At 47.6% G+C, this 18,386-nt stretch overlaps 1 protein-coding gene across 1 annotated transcript in view; it reads left to right on the forward strand.

Moving 5' to 3' along the window:
- Slit3 (slit guidance ligand 3) overlaps positions 1-18,386 on the forward strand; it is a 568,801-nt gene that overhangs the window by 427,337 nt on the left and 123,078 nt on the right. Inside the window, exon 7 of the mRNA XM_027938651.3 lies at positions 14,013-14,084. Coding sequence (XP_027794452.3) covers positions 14,013-14,084 — 72 coding nt within the window. The remainder of the gene's footprint in view (positions 1-14,012; positions 14,085-18,386) is intronic.

Below are 18,386 nucleotides of genomic sequence, written 5' to 3' on the forward strand. Positions count from 1 at the left end.
TGACGGTGAACTGGCCTCTAAGAACTGAGTTAGGCAAGCTGTCAATGCCCCATGTTGGGACCTCCCACAAGCCCGCAAACTTGCCTCTGTCATTCCCTTTACCCAGCAAGCAGGTCCCCACAACACAGAAGGTAAATCAGATTTGCAGGGAAAGAAAAAAATCCTGCTTCGTCACTGTTTTACATTATAGTTGCAGAGATGATTCGTCTCACTTCTCGTCGCCAGTTGACTTTGACACTTAATATTTGGGGACTCTGTTTTCCAGAACCCCCCAAAACACAGCCTTGACTTCATGGCATTTATGATTCTTAATTAAGAGACCGAGGCTTCTGAGTCAGACTGCCTTTTGTCACCCAAATTATTGCCCTTTCGTTTCCACCTGTTCTATGCATTTTGTGATTCACATGCTAGGTTTTCTCCAAATCATGCTTATGCTCCATCACATGCGCCAAGACCGCCTTCCCAGCATTGCGCAGTCAGGAATCACCAGCCTCTGCCAGCTAGCCAAGGAACAGCCAGGTATTTCAACAGCTACACCAGGCCCATACACCATCATGGGGGAAAAACACTTAAATGATGGTGGGTGGGGGGAGCATTGGACAAATGAAGCAAAAATGAGAAAATCTGGTTAATGAAAGCTGTAATTAATTTTTTCAATAGTATTGCAGAGGAAGAAAAGGTATTTTTAGATATTATTTCCCAGTTAAATGTAACAAATCAGAACTTCAGAAGATACGTTGTCAAAAATGCCAGACCCGTGATGTCAGGAACATGTCCTAAAAATGCTCCCAGCTCCCGAAAGTGGTCTGCCCTTAACAAGTCACTGGTACCCACTAAATTGCATGTAGATAAAACAGCTCTGTTGATGACAATTGTTTTGAAAATCTCGCCCCCATTTATGTCACCTGACAATTTTGGAAATTTAGACATCATAATAGCCTGATTCTGGAAGGGCCTTAGGTGTCTCTAGAATGACCTCTTATATTGTTCAGATAAGGCACAGAGAGAAGGGCCAGGACTGGAGGGAGACACATCCTGCCTAACATTCTGTACCCTGAGCACCTCACTGGGCTCACCCGTCTGGCTGACCCTTGTTAGACTTGCCCAAGGTCAACAGCAAGTTGGTTGCAGTAGAGAGACAAGAATCTGGGGCGCCAGACTACTGACTCCATGTCTTTGCCCACAGTGGATGTCTCCATGCAACCCTGCTGTTCAGAAGGAACCACTGGTTAGACTGGGGATTCCAAGCATGATTTGTCCTTTCAGAATCCACCCACCTTTATGTTTTTGATACTGTTTCAGAGATTGGTGGGGAGCAAACATTTGTGCAGGATGGAATCAAGGGATGATCCAGCTTTCTGCTCTCTTAATACCAGAGGTTGCAAACCAGACCATAGACCAATGACAGCCCATATCGCACCCACAGATGAGATTGTTTTTTTCTTGTCCTGTAGAGTGTTTTATAAAAATTGAAATTAGCATTTCACATTTAAAACTCGGGATTACTTTCATAAAAATCCAGATTTCCAGTTTCTCTCAAAAAACCCAAAGCACTGGCAACCTTGGGACCACAGTTCCACATTGCAGCAGTCAACCGTGGCTGCGGAGCCCTTGCCCTCCTAAGATGGGGTGTGTGACTCCTCTTTGCCTCTGACCCCTTCTCATTTAAGTTCACTGCCAGCCCAGGGAACCTTGCTTGAGCCTATCCAAGAAGCAAGGACCTGGTGTGCATCCAGCATAGTGGCCAATGAAGCTCCTGGGCCAGCACTTTCCAGAATTGTTGAGTGGCCGCACACAGAGAGAGCTGAACAACTGAGTCCAAGACTCCCAAAACTGAGTGAGGACACCCAGAGGCAATAGGAATGTGTCTTGTCTCATCTGGAAAGTTCTTGTCAAAAGCTAACGTAGCCTCCAGATTCCCTTTGATTTTTGAAATGGCTGCAATTAGGTTTATGCACAGGAAGACGACATGTTCCAAATGTTTATCACAAGAGCTGCCCCTCTGCCCTGCAACAGACCCCTGCATTACCCGGTACACTGAGCATTCCCCACTCAGCCCACCTAGAGAGGAGAGATCCCAGAGTTAAAGCAGTAGTGGAATTAATCAAACTTGTAGGGCAGTTTGGTTGTATTTCAACCATGCCTACATGGGTACGTGACACTGCCAAACCCTGAGCACACAGGCAGACACAGAAAAGTAAGTGGAGAAGAAAGCCCTTTTCTGATATGAGAAGAGGGCAGTAAAAATAAATTGACAACAGTCTTGCTGCCCAGACGAGGTGGCTAACTCTCATGATGGAGACCCGGTGTCCTGGATGAGCAGTGCTCAGCAGCAAGTCAAAGACATTTAGGGAGTCGGTCCAGGTCAGAGTTTAATACAAATGGTGATCCATCTTCCATTTTAACCAATCTTCTTCTGAGTATAGACCCAGATCCTCTGATTAACAAAAAATAATGATGATGTGATGATAATATATCACAATGAAGTGATGCAGTGATGTTAGTATAGTCATCAATAGCATTCCCTCCTCCAGGTATGAACCTCCACTACTTTTGAGCACCTACCTCCACATCTGAGCATCCTCCAGACATTGTGATAAGACTTTAGAGGGCAGCATCTTATCTAAATCCTCATCATAATGTCACAAGGTAGATTCTATTAATCTCACTTTACCAGTAAGGTCTAGACTGAAGCTCAGAGAAATTGAATAACTTGCCCAGGGTCACACTTGCAGGTTGAAGGGACTCTTCTTCCGATACTCAAATTCAGTTCTGCCTGAAATCTGAGTCCTTACACTTTATGCTGCTAAAAAAAAAAAAAAAGAAAGAAAGAAAAATACACCCCAGAACATGCATGCCATAGAACTAAGTATATGTGTTCGTGAGGTCACTGGCTATAGGGAATGCCCAGAATAATTCAGGGCCATGTTTTTCTTTTCTTTTTTCTGTGTGCTAGGGATTGAGCTCAGGGGCACTCGGACTCTGAGTCACATCCCCAACCCTGTTTTGTATTTTATTTAGAGACAGGGTCTCACTGAGTTGCTTAGTGCCTCACTTTTGCTGAGGATGGCTTTGAACACATGATCCTTCCTTCTGCCTCAGCCTCCTGAGCTGCTGAGATTTCGGTGTGCACCACCGCGCCAGGCCCGTGGCTTTTCTTTTTGGAAAGTTATGGATAGGAGGCTTAGATCTAAACTTAAAATTGGGCTTACCAGCTAATGCTGGTAACCCCCTCTCCCTCCGAGGCAGGCAGATGTACAGCTCAGTTGAACTTTGGATGTTAGCCTGCTCCCACAGAACTGGCAGCCAGTCCAGCACCAGCAGACTTGATGTTCAGGGTTTATTTCCTGATTGAATAATGGAAACACTCACCCTCAGGTCAGGCGTGTGGATTAAAGGAGATTCCATTGGGCTGTGCCCACAGCCAGTGCCCACTCAGGACACCTGTGGGGTTTGAAGTTGCTAAATACTCTGTAATACATTGCCATCTCCAGCATCTCATGAAGCCTGGCACATAGTAGGTAGTCAGTTAAAGCACATAGCACCAGCTCAAGATCAAAGTAATTGACTTCACAGAAGCCCACCCTGCCCCAGTCCCTCTAGATCCTCTGTTATGTTTCAGCCCTGAGCAAAATTAAGGTTGTGGTCCTCCCAGAGCTATTTTAAATGTTGAACAATGCAGTGTGAAACTGCCACCCTGCATCCTTCACATTATCTTTGATTTTGTATTTCTCCAGATAAATGGGTTTTTTTCTTTTTCTTTTCCTTTTAATAATGAATGAAATCAGAGCAACAGTGAAAATTGGTGTATTCTAACAGACAAGATTCATTTTCATTTATTTACCAAATGTTTCATTCATCTGATTTTCTCCAGGAGCTGCAAATATTTTATTGGTTTTAACAGTCTTCAGAATTAGAGTGTTTAGTCATGAAATAGTTTTGAATATAGAACTGTCATTGCTTAATGAAAGTCTTAAAATATCCCTGAATACAATTTTTTGTTGGTGGTGGTACTTTGCTACAAATTGTGATTTGTTCAGACAACAGGATTAAATTGCACTTTGTGGAAAACACCTTCCATTCAGCCCCAGAGAGTCAGGACAGGGGCTGGGTTTGCACGACACACCCTTGTGCTCACAACACACCAGAGTCACCCACCCCGGGTTTGATGATAGTTATGCTCTTGAAATGACTAGCTGGGTTTTTAGAACAGCAGCTTAAGGAAAAAGTAAAAATTACTTTGAAATCTGAAACCATTTTTTTCATTTAAATAAGCAGAACTTGAAAGTACCTTTAGTCTGGGGATATCTTATGATTTCTTGTCCCTGTTAACCAAAGGTGGGTTTAGTCTCTGAGGTTGAAAATGTATTGGTGTACCTTCCTGGGGAAGAGGGTGTGGCAGAGATCACCAAACTGTTCTTCAGCATCAGCAAGAAAGGGTCTAGAATATATGAACCTCCCCCTAACTTCTCCTTTGTAGGGTACCTAAAGGAGTCAGGTTGTGGAGGCCAGGGACTGCAGACCTCAGTCCCCCATCTCTGGGCTAAAATTCTGACTTGACCAACTTGGTTTGGGAGCAGCATTTTGGGTTGGTTTGTCCCAGTGAAAACTCGAAAAATTGTTCTGTATCATTGAAAAAAGATTTCCAAGAGTTTTCTTTCAGGGTCGAGCAGGGAAGGCAGTGGGAAATGCTAAAGCCACCAAAAGTACAGATTGGCCATTCACTGTGAGAGGTGCCACTGGACCGTCAGGAAGGGCCCCTGCCCCATGTTCAGCTCTGCTCTTCCCCCATCCCCTCGGCGGCCAGTGGGGGCTCTGGAGACAGGAGTTTGTGTGTGTTGCCTGAATGTCTCCCCCTGATCAGCTCCCATCTCTTGGCACTCAGGGTTCTCCAAGCCTGGGAGCCGTGTTCCCTTGAATAGCCAAACCTGCCCACTGTGGCTGCGGCCATCTTCTCCCAGGAAGCTCAAGACCCGAGGGCTCAGCTTACCTGAGGCAGAGAATCCATTCCTCTATAGAACTGGGTCCTGAAAGCCAGGATCTTGAAACTCAAATAGGAAATTGGCTCTCTTCTTCCAATTGGCTTTACGGACGGAAGGATGGCAGGAGGGAGGTGATGGAGATTCGGAGCTGGGGAGCAGTGGAGAGGCATTCCTGATTTTCCCTGATTTTCCATTTCCTATTTTTGAAGTAAGGAAGGAGTCCTGAAGGGGAGGAGGCAGAACAAAGGGAAGTGATACCACTTCTCCTGGGTCATATTTGGATTCTTCAGGCTTATCACAGAAAGCTCTAGGGTCCATTTTCTTTTGACTTCTAATTAAATCATAGGATCCCAACAGCTGGTCCGTGTTAGAGTAAATAAAACCTGTTAATACGTGGTTTTACCTTTATTTTGTGGTCCTTCCAGTGTTTAAAAAATAATAATAAAACTATTGCAAACATTAAAAACTCATGTTATTTTATATAGAAGTAGAAGTTCAACTTCCATTGAATATCTAGAAACTGTGACAACCCTGGCCTGCCTGTCCAGCAGGACTGGTCCAGCAGGACCATCCAGTAGAACTTTCTGTGATGAGGAGCTGTTTATCTGTGCTGTCTAGTGTGGTAGCTGCCAGCCATACGAAACTCGGGCACTTGAGGTGGGGCACAAGTAATTCAGAGATTGAATTTTTTTAAATCTTATTTAATTTTAATTCATCTGAATTTAAATTGCCACATTTAGCTCACAGCTACTTCATGGGACAATACAGGTTTGGGACAGAGTGGCTGCCAGTGCACCCTTTGGACAGGGCATGCCCTCTGCAAACCTCCATAGTTCTTCCCAAGCCTGTTCCTGTTTGCCCTGCTCCATGCCTCTCCAGCCATTAGTCATTTATTAAGAGCAGAAAGCTTAAACAGAGTGCTTTCTAAAAGTAAATGCACTGAAATATCTGCCAGTCTCCTCATCCTCCTCTCTGCGCCTTCCTCTCTTAATTTATACATATAGATTTACCCACAAAAGACTCACTTTCATTGAAACCCAGGATTATAATTATCAAAACCATTTCCCACCAAAGCCACGTCCTTTCTGCATGAATTAATTTCCTGATCTCCACGATTCCCTCCACTCAGCCTTGCAAATGACTTCCACAAAGTCAACTAGGTGGGAACATCACTCCAGTGGCTGAACTTGTCTCCACAGACAGCTAGAAATGTGGCCGTCAGTTAAGGAAGCAAACCCTCTGACCCCTGCAAGCTGAGCCAGGTAGCTGCAGACAGAGAGAAAGAAATCTGCACAACTATTTTCACATGCCGCACAGTGGGGGCTGGTTGCAACTTGGAGAGTTTGACCAGCTGTCCTTGCTTTGTGCAAAGCTAGGCAAATCTGGACATCCATGACCACTTTCCCTGGCATTTGGAAAACTACTCCCAATTCAATAATGCCAATGTAGTCAGCACCAACCCTGCTGGACTTGGAGAGTGGAACTGTGAACTAGGAAGACCTGAGGTCAAGTGATTCCACCACTTCATTTTAAACGAAAGAAACTCCCCAGAAAAGTTCAGTGACTTGCCCGTAACCATAGGAAAATTTCATGGGATACCCAGGCCAGAAACAGGTCTCTCAGCTCTTTATCTAGCAGTATTCACTGCTGCCTGACTGTCCTCTGTATTAGCAGACAGGAAACAAAAATTAGTGAGGCCAGGCTTTATGTCCTGTCTGTGCCAGCGGCCCTTAATCCCCAGTGTTTTGCCAAAGGGAGGTTTGCATTCAACTTGAGGACAACATCCTGCATTTATAAGGCTTTCCAGGTATGTGGTCCAGTCTGGGGGATGACCACCCAGTGCCCTAACAGGTTACTGCTCAGTCCGAGGTCAACTTGGAGAAGGAAGACCATGGAATCCAAGCTATCAGGGGTACCTAGAAACCCCGTAAGTAAGTCCTGTTTGCGAGCCCTGCTGGGCCAAGGTACAAATGGCACCCAGCTCCCTGTGAGAGTACCTCCCTTGCAAGTGTCAGAGGGTAAAGCAAGACCTCTCTGGCATCTCAGCCCAAGAGCAGAAGCTGCAGACACCACCCTGTGCAGGTTTTCTGCGGCAGTTCTGTGGGGCTCTGTTCCCAACCTGCCTGGAGTGACAGTCTTCCTTCACACACAGACACTTTCTCCGGGCCCTTTGTCACCAAGGGATGATAGTTCAGGGGAAAACTGTGGAATGATTGTTGATTGTTTAAAGATAGTGGATTGGAATAGTGGGTTCCTGAAGTGCATCTCAGCTGGCAGTGGCTTTCAGGACACGCAGTGCCAAAGGAAGGCTTTAGCCACACTTTACCAGCATGCCACCGAAACGCTCTCATTCTCTTAACAGATTTAACTTTGGGATTCAAATTGCTAGTTCTTTTGGTTCAGGCCACAAAAATGTACCTGCAAGCCAAACCCAGCCTCCAGGCGGTTCACCTGTGGGTTTTGTTTCTTAAAGTGATTTAGTTTCCAATATTAAAAAACCAGGAGACTTCCTATGAAATTCTAGACGTCTCACTTTCTCCTTGTGGGGTGGGGCAGGAAGAGCTGGCTACACTGCACCCACGTTCCAGCTTAGCACAGTTTCTAGGAATGAGAAGTGACTGGCCCATGGAGGAAGGCTGTCTACTAGGTTCCTGCACAGCCCACTTATGTGACAAGCCTCCCTTTGTAGACAGCTGAGCCCATGCCCCTGCATCAGCCCAAAAGGCTATTCTTAGTGGAAATTTATTTTTCTCAAAAGATGCCAAAAACATGACCCTTCATGTTTTGAAACTCACCAAACCAATTCAGTAAATATTTATCGAGTCTCCCTCCATGCAGACACTGGGCCAGGCTCTGCCTAAACAAAGCACAACCAGGTCTTCTGCCCTCATCCCAATAGCGCTGCATTGGTGGGCGCTTGGCGTGCATGTCAGGGAGTGTTCAAAAGCTTCATCCTCCTTCCTCGCTTACCAGGCAAGGCACCCAGGGAGTGAGAGGGATATTGTCTGTTTTTTTTTCCCTTCTTAACTGCAGACTCACCTGTCCAGTTGGAGGCCACTCTTTCCTCCTCGACCCATTGCGGGTATCTTGGCGAGCTGGAGCTACCTGGTTTCCAATAGTTCAGTAGACAAGATTGCCCAGGCTCCCACCCTGTAGACAGTGAGAAAGAATTGCAGGATCCAGGCCCCTCCTTCACGTTGGCACAGGACGACACTTGAACGGTGGAGTCACCACTAGGCACTCTGTGTGACCGTCTCAGTGGATAAGGACTTCTCCCCAATCAGGGCTCCAGAAACACAGGCACATGGTAAATGATTATGCAGCCGAGGGTCGGAGCCATGTGGGAGTTGAGGATTCATCTTCCTCTTTTGATCTTCCATTTTATACACTTTTTAGAAGCATCTTTTCTCTCTCTCTCTCTTTCAACACCAAGGCTCTGCTCAGTGGGTGGAGACGGGTTTGTGCCTGTCATAATGTGAATATATAATGAAGGAAGAGCGGAAGACAAGTCCTTTTGTTAAGGAATCTGTAGCATCAAAGGCCCACATCAGCAGCTGATTGTTTTTATTTATTTCTGTAGGTTTTACATGACACCTGGAGGCCATTTAAAACGTTCCTTGGCCGTGAGAGCTGTGTGTTTAAAAATAATGCTCACCCGGTGCCAAATCACTTTAGAGTCGGGAACAAATATTGAGACAAAAACCCCAGCTGTTATTGCTTTGGCTGCTAATTTGAGGTGTCACACGAGAGCCCGACTGCTATCCGTCAGTGAGTAAGGCCCCTCGCGAGGTCGTTGTGTTTCCTAACAGTTGAAAGCAATGGCTCATCAGCGTGGCATTGGTTGTTTTCATTATGTGCCCACACGATGGTTATGAGCTTTAATTTAAACGACCCATGGGGACATCAAGGAACTCGAAATGTGCAGCACCCAGGACCCTTCAGGAGGGAGAGCAGGTGACGGATGGGTGAGAGGTGGCTTCCCACTCTCATTTCTCCTGCCTCCCTCCTGTTCCTCCTGCCCCGCCTGCCCCCGGGGACCCGTTTCGCCCACTGTAAACAGCCAACGATGGACTTTGCTTAAAGAACAGATCTGGTTCTTGGTTCTTCAGCATATTCTTAAAAATCCCACAGACCCATCCAACAGCAAGGGCCATAGGGGCTTCGGGAAATATCAACTAGTTGGCAAATCTTGACTTTCTAAGGCTTTGAGACACAGTTATCCTTCCTTCTGTGTGGCCTCTACCACCATCCTCATTGCCCTAGCTGAGTCTTCTGCTCCTGGCACAGGATGGAGTTGTGTGATGTCATTGTCTCCAAGCAGGCTGGGCAGTGAGGCCAGTGCCCCCAAACCCACATGGTTCGTGAGATTGAAGTGGGGTGAAGTCTGCCTAAAGGTATTTCTATAAGAGGCAGCTTTTTGTGGTTGTTTGGGGGTTTTCGTTTGTTTGTTTGGTACCAGGGATTAAACCCAGGGGCACTCGACCACTGAACCACATCCCCAGCCCTATTTTGTATTTTATTTAGAGACAGGGTCTCACTGAGTTGCTTGGTATCTCGAATTTGCTGAGGCTGGCTTTGAACACACAATCTTCCTGCTTCAACCTCCTAAGCCACCAGGATTACAGGTGTGTGCCCCTGTGCCTAGCTATAAGAGGCAATTTGTATAATGCTTAATAATATAAGTCCTGGTATTACATCTCCCAGGTTTGAATATTGTCTCATAACTCTATAGCAGTGTGAGCTGAGCAGAATTCATTGATCTTGCTGGGCTTCCAAAAGGAAATAGCAAAAGAATCTCAGGGTTATAGAGAGAATTAAATGAGATAATGTGTGGAAAGTGCCCAGCCATGCTGGCACCTAAGAGTAATTTCATTTCTCTTGCCCTGTCTGAGCCAAACAAGAAGTAGGGGCAGCAGGGAGCCCCTCCTCCCCATTTAGGTTCATACACTGCTGGCCCCCTCCATTTCTCCTCCCCCGATGCCAGCAGTTAGATACCACCCACCAGGCCAGGCCCTCTCTACCCTCAGCTGCTGTTTGGGAAGGACTCTGCCTACGTCAGTGTGTCCGCTCCTCTGAATCGAATATAGGAACTCTTGGAGGTGATTCTGCCTCTCAAGGTTGGAGTGTTGGCTTTGGACACTCACATGTGTAATGAGTAGTCAGATCATGTCCAAGCTCACTTGAAAAAGAGTGCCATGGCTGCTGATGACTCACAGAGTCTTCTTGGGGACCATCAAGGAGGGAACCACCTTGCCTATCTAGCCGTGGGGAGAATTCACCCTGTCTGAGACAGGGAATGAAGAGTGTCTCACCTGAGGAGCCTGGGTCCTCACTGTGTGGGGGAAGAGGCGGGTTTCCAAGAGTACCTAGGGGGGTTGGCACACTGGGAGGCTACAGTGGCAACCATGGCAGATGCCTGCTTTTGCAATTATGTGATACATGCTCACAGATAATACTGTTGCATTAGAGCCAATTACATGGTGTTATGGACACACAACACGCAGATTACACCCAGAGCCAAGAAAGCACAGTGATAAAGCGGTGGCCTAATCAGGGAAGACAGAGGGAAATGTCAGCCTCATTAAGGTTGCCAGGGTGGCATGGCTGGAGCTGGTCGCAGCCCCTCCAGATGCAAGATGGTTGTCTCGAGTGATGCAAGAGAAGCACACCTTGGCATTCAGCAGAGAGCAGTGGGGACAGGGAAAGAAGCCATGTTGGAGCTCTGCAGGGTGGTTCCAGCCACCTCTTTTAAGGACTGCCCGCCACCTCAGAACTCCAGCCTCTTCCTGAGCGGGAAGATACTGTGCCACTATCAACAAGAAGGCCTTTGGGACCCAGTGCAGCAGGGACACCCTCCTGCTCTCCTCTGCACTTGTGGAGAGATTCTTTTCTCAGCTTTTTTCTAGGTCTGTGCATGAGGGTCCTCTGGCAAGGCCTCTCTGATATCAAGGTGAAGCTTGGCACACCACTGCCCAAGTTCACTCCACAGCCAACCTGGCATAGATTCACAGGCCCTATCTCTTGTATCAGTCCTGACTCTATCCTGGTATCGCAGGTTGGGCATGGTGGGAGCTGGGGTGGTGGCCCAGGTGTGGATTTTAGAGTCTGACAGCTTGTGTTTGACACCCAACTTTCCTACTTGCCACATGAGGTTTCCTGAAGATGTGTTTTTGTTTTTGTATTCTTGTTGTTTATAAGTTTTGAAAGACTCTGATGGCATCTGCTCATCTCTCAGAACAGTTACGACTGGTCACATGTCATGCTTACAAGGAGGAAACTTAGGTGAAGAGAGTGACCATGATGACATAGGCTGTAAATGGCAGAGTCAGAATCTAAACCAAGGCCCGTGCTCAGAGCTCTGCACTGGGGATATGACAGTTCCTCTGCTGAATGCCAGCTGCTCAGGCACAAAACCACAAAGAGTACAATGCTCTCTTCATGGGCAAAAGCTTCCAGGGCTAGAAATAAAATAAATCTATTTCTTAGGGAAACAGAAGCTGTAGCTGCGAGAGAGATCCGTGTCTAAGAGGTTAGCCACCCTCTGACATCTCTGGGTTGGCTAGCCCCAAGCTGCAAATCATGAAAGTCTGAATACTGTGTTTAGTCATTTCGGTTCTGGAATAATTGCTATTATCGTAAATGTTTTATAGCTCTCATTATGGCTCACATTTAAATATCAGTGTAGTAATACATTAATAAGTCATCACTGCCAGACCACTGCCAGACTCAGTTCAGCCGAAGCCCATGTATAACTGTACCATGTATTCAGTTCATTAGGGCTGGGCTGTGAACTCCCCCTGATGGTGAGCAGCATGGTCCAGAAGAAGCCCTGTCTCTTCAAAGGCTTCCTATTCCTTGCCTTTGAGAGACAAGGAGATGCTCAGATTTTTGTCTGGTAGTCAGTCAGCAAACCTATCTGAGTATTGCCCAAGTGTGGAGGCTAGAACTCTGATGTGGACAGAGAAGAAATGAGAGCCTCCATTCTGCCCTGGAGGCCTTCCTAATCCTATGCGACAGAGTCTGGTCTGATGGGAGTGATGAATATCTCTGCACTGTCTGATGAGATAAGGCTTCCGGAGTGCACAGAGACAGGATGGATGTCCCTTCCCCTCACCCACACACACAGAAAAGATGAGCCACACAAACAAAACAGCTAAGTAGGTTCAACTTCATAAAAGGCAACTCTCTGCACAGGCGGAGTAGCACAGTCACAGAATAGGCAGAAGCAAGCCATGTAAATTAGGTCCGCCTGTTCCTCTTACCATCCTGCATCCTAACACAGGGACAGACATGTGGCAGATGCACAGTGAACAATGAGGGAGGGTCAGGAATCAAGTGCTATGCCTCTGGGTAAGCAGACCCTCTGGGTCTCATTGGCCAAGCAAATGACAGGTAGACCAGGTGGGTTAGAGGAACCATCTGGGGTGGGGGCATGTGAGTATTGGAATCCTGCTCTAAACTACAGTCATAAGGAGCTAAAGAAAGAATCTGTGCAGGGCCCCATGAGTGGGTGGGGTGAGCATGGGGGCTACTATGTGCTCAGTGGAGCTCGGTTTCTATTTCTGTAGAGGTTGGGGTAGGGGATAGAAATGACCAGGACAGGACTAGATTCTCCCCACTCTTGTTAGTAACAGTGGCCTGTTCACTGAGCACATACTATATGCTGAGCCTTTCCCAGTCTGTAAGTACCTGCCTCCTTCCACAGATGAAGAATTTGTAGATAAGTGATGTTACTAACTTGCCCAAGACTGCACTACTAGGGAATGGCCAGACTCAATTTGAACTACGTCTGGACCAGGCCTTGGGGCTATAGTCATGCACAACATAGAAAATGCCCCACCTTTGGAGAGCTTATGCTTGTAGAAGGCACTCAGGGGGAAGATGTTATGTTTACCAAGTGGCCAGTGCAGAAGTCACATAACCAATGAAACTTCCAAAGGAAGGCCCCTTCCTGGGCCAGTGGGGACTTGTATGGGCCCAAGAAAGGATGAGAGGAGTTGGGCTGATGAGAAAAGAAGTCTGATGTGGCCTTGGAGAGAAAGAGAAAGGGAAGGCACAGGAGCAGGTGGCCACCATGATGGTAGTGAGGGGTGTGTCCAGCTTTTGCTCTCAGGTGCAACGAGGCAGGTGGGGGGGCCCATGGATTGTGGCCTCTCGATTAAGGAGTCCCTGAGTGCGCTGACCTGAGATGGCCCCTGCTGCTAAGTGCCGCAGGCCTCTGCCCATGGCCTCCTTGGCTGCCCTGTTCCCCTGGGCTTCGTAATAGTTCCCCAGATGGGTAAGGCTGGCAGTGCTCGCCTGTAGCCCGACTTCATTCCTCAGCAGTCCTACTCTGTCCCTCCTCACACCTTTCCTTGTGCAAAAGTCCTGGTCATTGTAGGAGCCCCATCTGTGGTCACGAACAAGATGGAGGTGAGTCAGTCTATGTCCCCATGGAGCTCACCAATGCACTTGAGATGAGATGTGCTTGCAGATGCCTGGGAAGTGCAGGAAAACCTGTTCATGTGGCCTCATGTGTGAGTGTGGAGATGGAATGTGGAGCCGACAAGGAACAGAGTAGGAGAGGGCAGGGTTCAGCCACCTGCAGCGCTAGCAGCTAGGGTGAGGTTGCTGGAGGTTACTCACCTCTCTGTGCCCCTTGGCCTCCGACACCAGCATAACGTCCACTTTGTGGGTCTGTGCGTTATAGGCAAAATGCCACGAATCTGTTTCCTTCTCTCTAAAAGAGGACATGCAACTGGCTGAGGAATTAGGGCCGTCCCAATGAAGCGCTCAGCTCACAGTAGGATCAGGAAAGGTTGTCATTGCTCACAGTGGACAAGCCAGTGCTGCGGGAGAACAGCAGGAGGAACCTGGGGAATAAGGAAGTCAGCATATTCTCTCATCCGCCAGAGACCTGTCCCTTGTCTCCAGCTGCCCTGATGATTGGCTGGTGGCTGTTGACTGTTGGTCCCTGCCCCGCCTTCTGTGACATTTCAGTGCCCCCATCTTGCTCCTCATTGACCTCTTCCTTTCCCTCTGTCTCCACAGCACTCTCAATAACAACAACATTAGCCGCATCCTGGTCACGAGCTTCAACCACATGCCGAAGATCCGGACTCTGTGAGTACAGGTCCCAGGTCCCCGCTCCTCGCCCGCCTGTCCCCTACCTACTTCCAAAGCTCAGCTCTCTAGTTGCCGATGACACCTCCTGTCAGCTAGCCCGGGCAGACAGTCCCTATATTCCAATGTCTCCTGCTATTAACTAAGGGGTGAGATGGTGAGGGAGAATGGATGCAGGGAAGTGTCACGGTGTCACCCATGACTCTGAACTCTGAAATGAGTCCCAGACGGACTCATTTCTGTCATCTTGAGCCTGTGGGAATTCTCCCTGTACTGTGCTTGTTCTGTTTTCTCACCTTGATTTTAAAAAGTTGTTAATTGTCCATTGTCATAGAACATGCAAAACGGTGATGTCATGATTCACATTGCTTAGCTAATGTCATGTGCCATGAGCAGTTCTGTTGTATTGCCAGTGGCTGTTTTCCCCTCTGGGAATGGTGGAAGAGAAAGAGTCTTTGTCCCTTCTCTCTATCCCACCAAGAAAGACCCTACCCACTGCATCCCCCAGCTCACCTGCTCCCTGGATGATAATCTGATATTGAGATGCACTGACTTGGTCCTTTATCTTTAAGACTCCGCATAGGGTTAAGCCTTCCAGGGTGTGCATGCAAAGCAAATCTCCCTCGTGATGTCCAGAACTGAGAGCAGTTCTAGAGGCTGAATTATGTAGAAGTTCCCCTCAACTCTCAGCCAGAAATCCCTTCACAGGTTTCTCTGCAGATGGGCTCAGTTGCCCTTTCCAAAGAGCTTCATGCTTAGTGCTTGCTCTGTGTTAGTGGAGGCTCAGTGGCACTTGCCTGGCAGCCTCAGGGGGAAGCCAGCTCCTGGGAACTTTCAGCCAGTGCATCTGGGGCCAAGGCAAAAACGCTAGAATTCCTCCTCTACAAACAGGGGCAATGATGAGGATTGGGTGGCTTTACATATGCATAGCACCTGGCATATGCTAGAGAGTAAATGATATAAATGATAACATTAGCATCACATTATTTATCCAGACATCTAGAACATTCCAAACAACCAGCTTATCTATGACCCCAAGCATCATGGAATACATGAGATTCCAAAATTCATAGAGTGGGGTCCTTTGGACTAGCAGCATCAGCAACCTGAAACTTGTTACAGAAGCAGACCTCCAGGCCCCACCCCAGACCTGTGGGAAGATCCCGCAGTGTGTTTTAACAAGCCCCCCCAAGAGATTTTCATGCTCTATATCATGAGAGCCATGAGAATGTTCATGAGAACGTGATCTCACCTCAGGTGAGGACAAAGCAAATGCCAGTGAGGCACTTTACAAGGAAGCAAAGCAGAGCCCCTCAGAAGGGGACAGGATTTGGAGTCAGGCTGACCTGGGTGGAAATGCAAGCTCTGCCACTTCCTCTCTGTGCTTCAAGGAAAGTGGGTTAATAAATGCTCACCTCACTGTGGTTATGAGAATGAAATACACTTGAATACGTGAAGTGCCTGGTACATGGTGTGCACAGACAAATACTAGTTATTGTAAAGAACAACAACAATTTGATGTCAGCTCCATCTTTTCTCTCCAAATTCTTCCCTTAATCACACAATAGCATAACTCAGCCAGGAAAATTTGTCCTTTTCCCAACCCCTTAAAGTGGGATGGTGCATTCATAGAATTTTAAGGAGAAGCCAGTTGGTCTTCAAAGATCTCTTCAAAGTCCCCTGCAAACCACAATTGAGCGGGGGGAAATGTGTAGCCCAGGGCTCCCAGGCAAGGAGCCAAAAGTGAATCTCCGGACGCTGGGCCTGCGTCACCTCAGACAAGTGGGTGCATGGAAGAAAAATGACTCTCACCTGCAGAAAGCAGCAGCCCAGCTCCTGGGGAGTCTTCCTCTATGATTTATACTTTCCGTCTTTGTGATTTTCAGTTGAGGAGCAGCAATAATGGGAGCTTTCTGGTTCCATGGGAGTTGGGGCAGGGGGTTAGGCTTGGACCTTAGGTACTTGTTTAGGGTGCACTGGGAGGAGGCAGGGGAGGGACAGTTTTATCTCCTTGTTTCTGTTGCCATTCTTCTCCATAGTCCTGAACATTCGTCTCTGAGTTCAGATCAATCAATCAATCTTGTCTGCTCTCTTTGCTTCCTGCCTGCTGCCATTTTCTCTTTAGTTTAATTTCAGAGATGGCTCTGTATAGAACTCCCTGGAGATGAGCTGACTAATCCCCCTTCACTGTAATTAAAGAGTTGGGGGGGTGGGGCTGGTGGTGGTGGAGGAGGGAGGAGGAGAGAGGAAGGAAGTCATAAATGGGATTTCCAAAGGAAAGCTTTTATATTGAATTCAGAAAGCCACATTTTATAGAAAATGAACACTGACCCTCTCTAAAAGGATTTGCTGGAAATTTAATTTAGCGTCTGTGGCTAAAAGGCACCTTTTGTAAATTGGTATTTGTATTCATTCACCTTATGTTCTGCAAAGGTGGTCTCATCAACATGGAATATGACGTGCCCATTGGTCAAAGGCTACAGAATGGCGTGTAGGAAGCACCTAGCCACCTGGATGCCTTGGCATCTGAAGAAGAAACCGTAGCCTTGTAGAGGAGGGCCACAGATTGGGAAGGGTCTGCAGTCTGGAGCTAGTCTCCCTGGAGTCTCAATGATAGCACCCATTCACCCCATGGTTAACCATGTGCCAGGCCTGGTGCTAAGCACGTCCCACTTCGATCCTCACATGACCCTAGGAAGGAAGCATCATTAACTCCCCCACCTTATAGCTAATACCACTGAGGTCCAAAGTTAAATCACTGCCCAAAGTTTGAAGGCACAGAGCCAACATCAGACTTGGGCAGTCTGACATCAAAGCCTGAGCTCTTACAGTCAGCAGGAACAAACGCAGAACAGGTGAGCAGAGGAGGAGACCAGAGATCCCACAGGCCCCACAGCTGATGGAGGCCACCATCCCTCAGGCCACCACCATCACAACCCACCAAACTGTTGAAAGGAATTGAAATGATTTCCCTCCTCAATTAAGAGGACTAGAACTACTCCTAGCAATGTCCAAGCTCAAGTTTTATGGTCGTCATAATTATTTTTCTTTTAATAGTAGTATTTTGGGTGTTATTGCTGAGTTTGATCTCCCAAATATGACAAGAAGGCAGCTTGAGAGAATCTTCTGGCACTTTCGGTGGGTACCCTTCCTATGGGAGGGGAAGGAGCTTGTCCTCTGCCCTGGCTTTTGACAAGAAACTTTGCATGGCTTCCACATGGGCTCAGGGAGTTCAGGACAGAACTCCCTAGAGAGGAGATTGGGAGGGGACGAATTCCTAGGAGACAGGGCTTGGAATACCTATAGCAAGGTCAAGAAGAGAGGCAGCGGGCTGGGGATGTGGCTCAAGCAGTAGCGCACTCGCCTGGCATGCGTGCGGCCCAGGTTCGATCCTCAGCACCACATACAAACAGAGATGTTGTGTCCGCCGATAACTAAAAACTAAATATTAAAATTCTCTCTCTCTCTCTCTCTCTCTCTCTCTCTCTCTCTCTCTCTCTCTCTCTCTCTTAAAAAAAAAAGAGAGAGAGAGAGAGGCAGCTTACTTCCAGCCAGGATTGAGAACAACCAACCCAGGATAAGCTGCCAAGAGGGAAACACTGACATGTTGGTTGTCTCAGAAGTTAATCAGCTCAGGAAGGAGCTGACTTACCCAAACCTCATTTTTGTTGTCCTGTTGATCTCTTACCCTCAATTGGACTTGACGGGAACTTGTTCTCATTGATCTGCCTCAGGGACCGTGCTCGTGGCCTCACAGTGAATCCCCTTAGCCTTAGCATCCATACCTTGCTGCCAAATAAGGCGACTGCCTTTCCACATGAAAGCAAAGCTAATGAAATGGTTCTGAGTCAACCGGCACACCTCAGCCTGCACTGTCCCTGCAGCCTGCCCTGTGTCCCACCTTGTCCCATGGCTACCAATTCCCTGAGCAGCACTAATACCTGGTGGGAGCTTCCTGGACTTGGGATCCCCTCCTCTCCAGCCTGCCTTTTAGGAAATAGTTACCAGCTGAAAGTGTCCTGCCATACCTTCCCTCGCTCTAAGCACCGAGAGATCATGCTCACGGTTAGACACAGGTCTTGTTTTTCCTCCTGGTGTTGAGGTCCCCCTATCAGCTTAGAATTTGGTCTCCCCATCACTTCCCAACTGCTGAACCTGTGTCCAGAGTCCAGGATGGGAGGGAGCCATGCTTGCTTCGGTTCAGGGGGTCTGACTGTGAAACTCAAAGGGGAAAATGTCTTGGGTCCCATATAATTGCCATGTCTAGGGCCTGGAAGCTTCTGAAAGTGCGCTAGACTTACC

Source organism: Marmota flaviventris, chromosome 5 (genome assembly GCF_047511675.1).
Source record: "Marmota flaviventris isolate mMarFla1 chromosome 5, mMarFla1.hap1, whole genome shotgun sequence".
NCBI classification, from domain to species: Eukaryota; Metazoa; Chordata; class Mammalia; order Rodentia; family Sciuridae; genus Marmota; species Marmota flaviventris.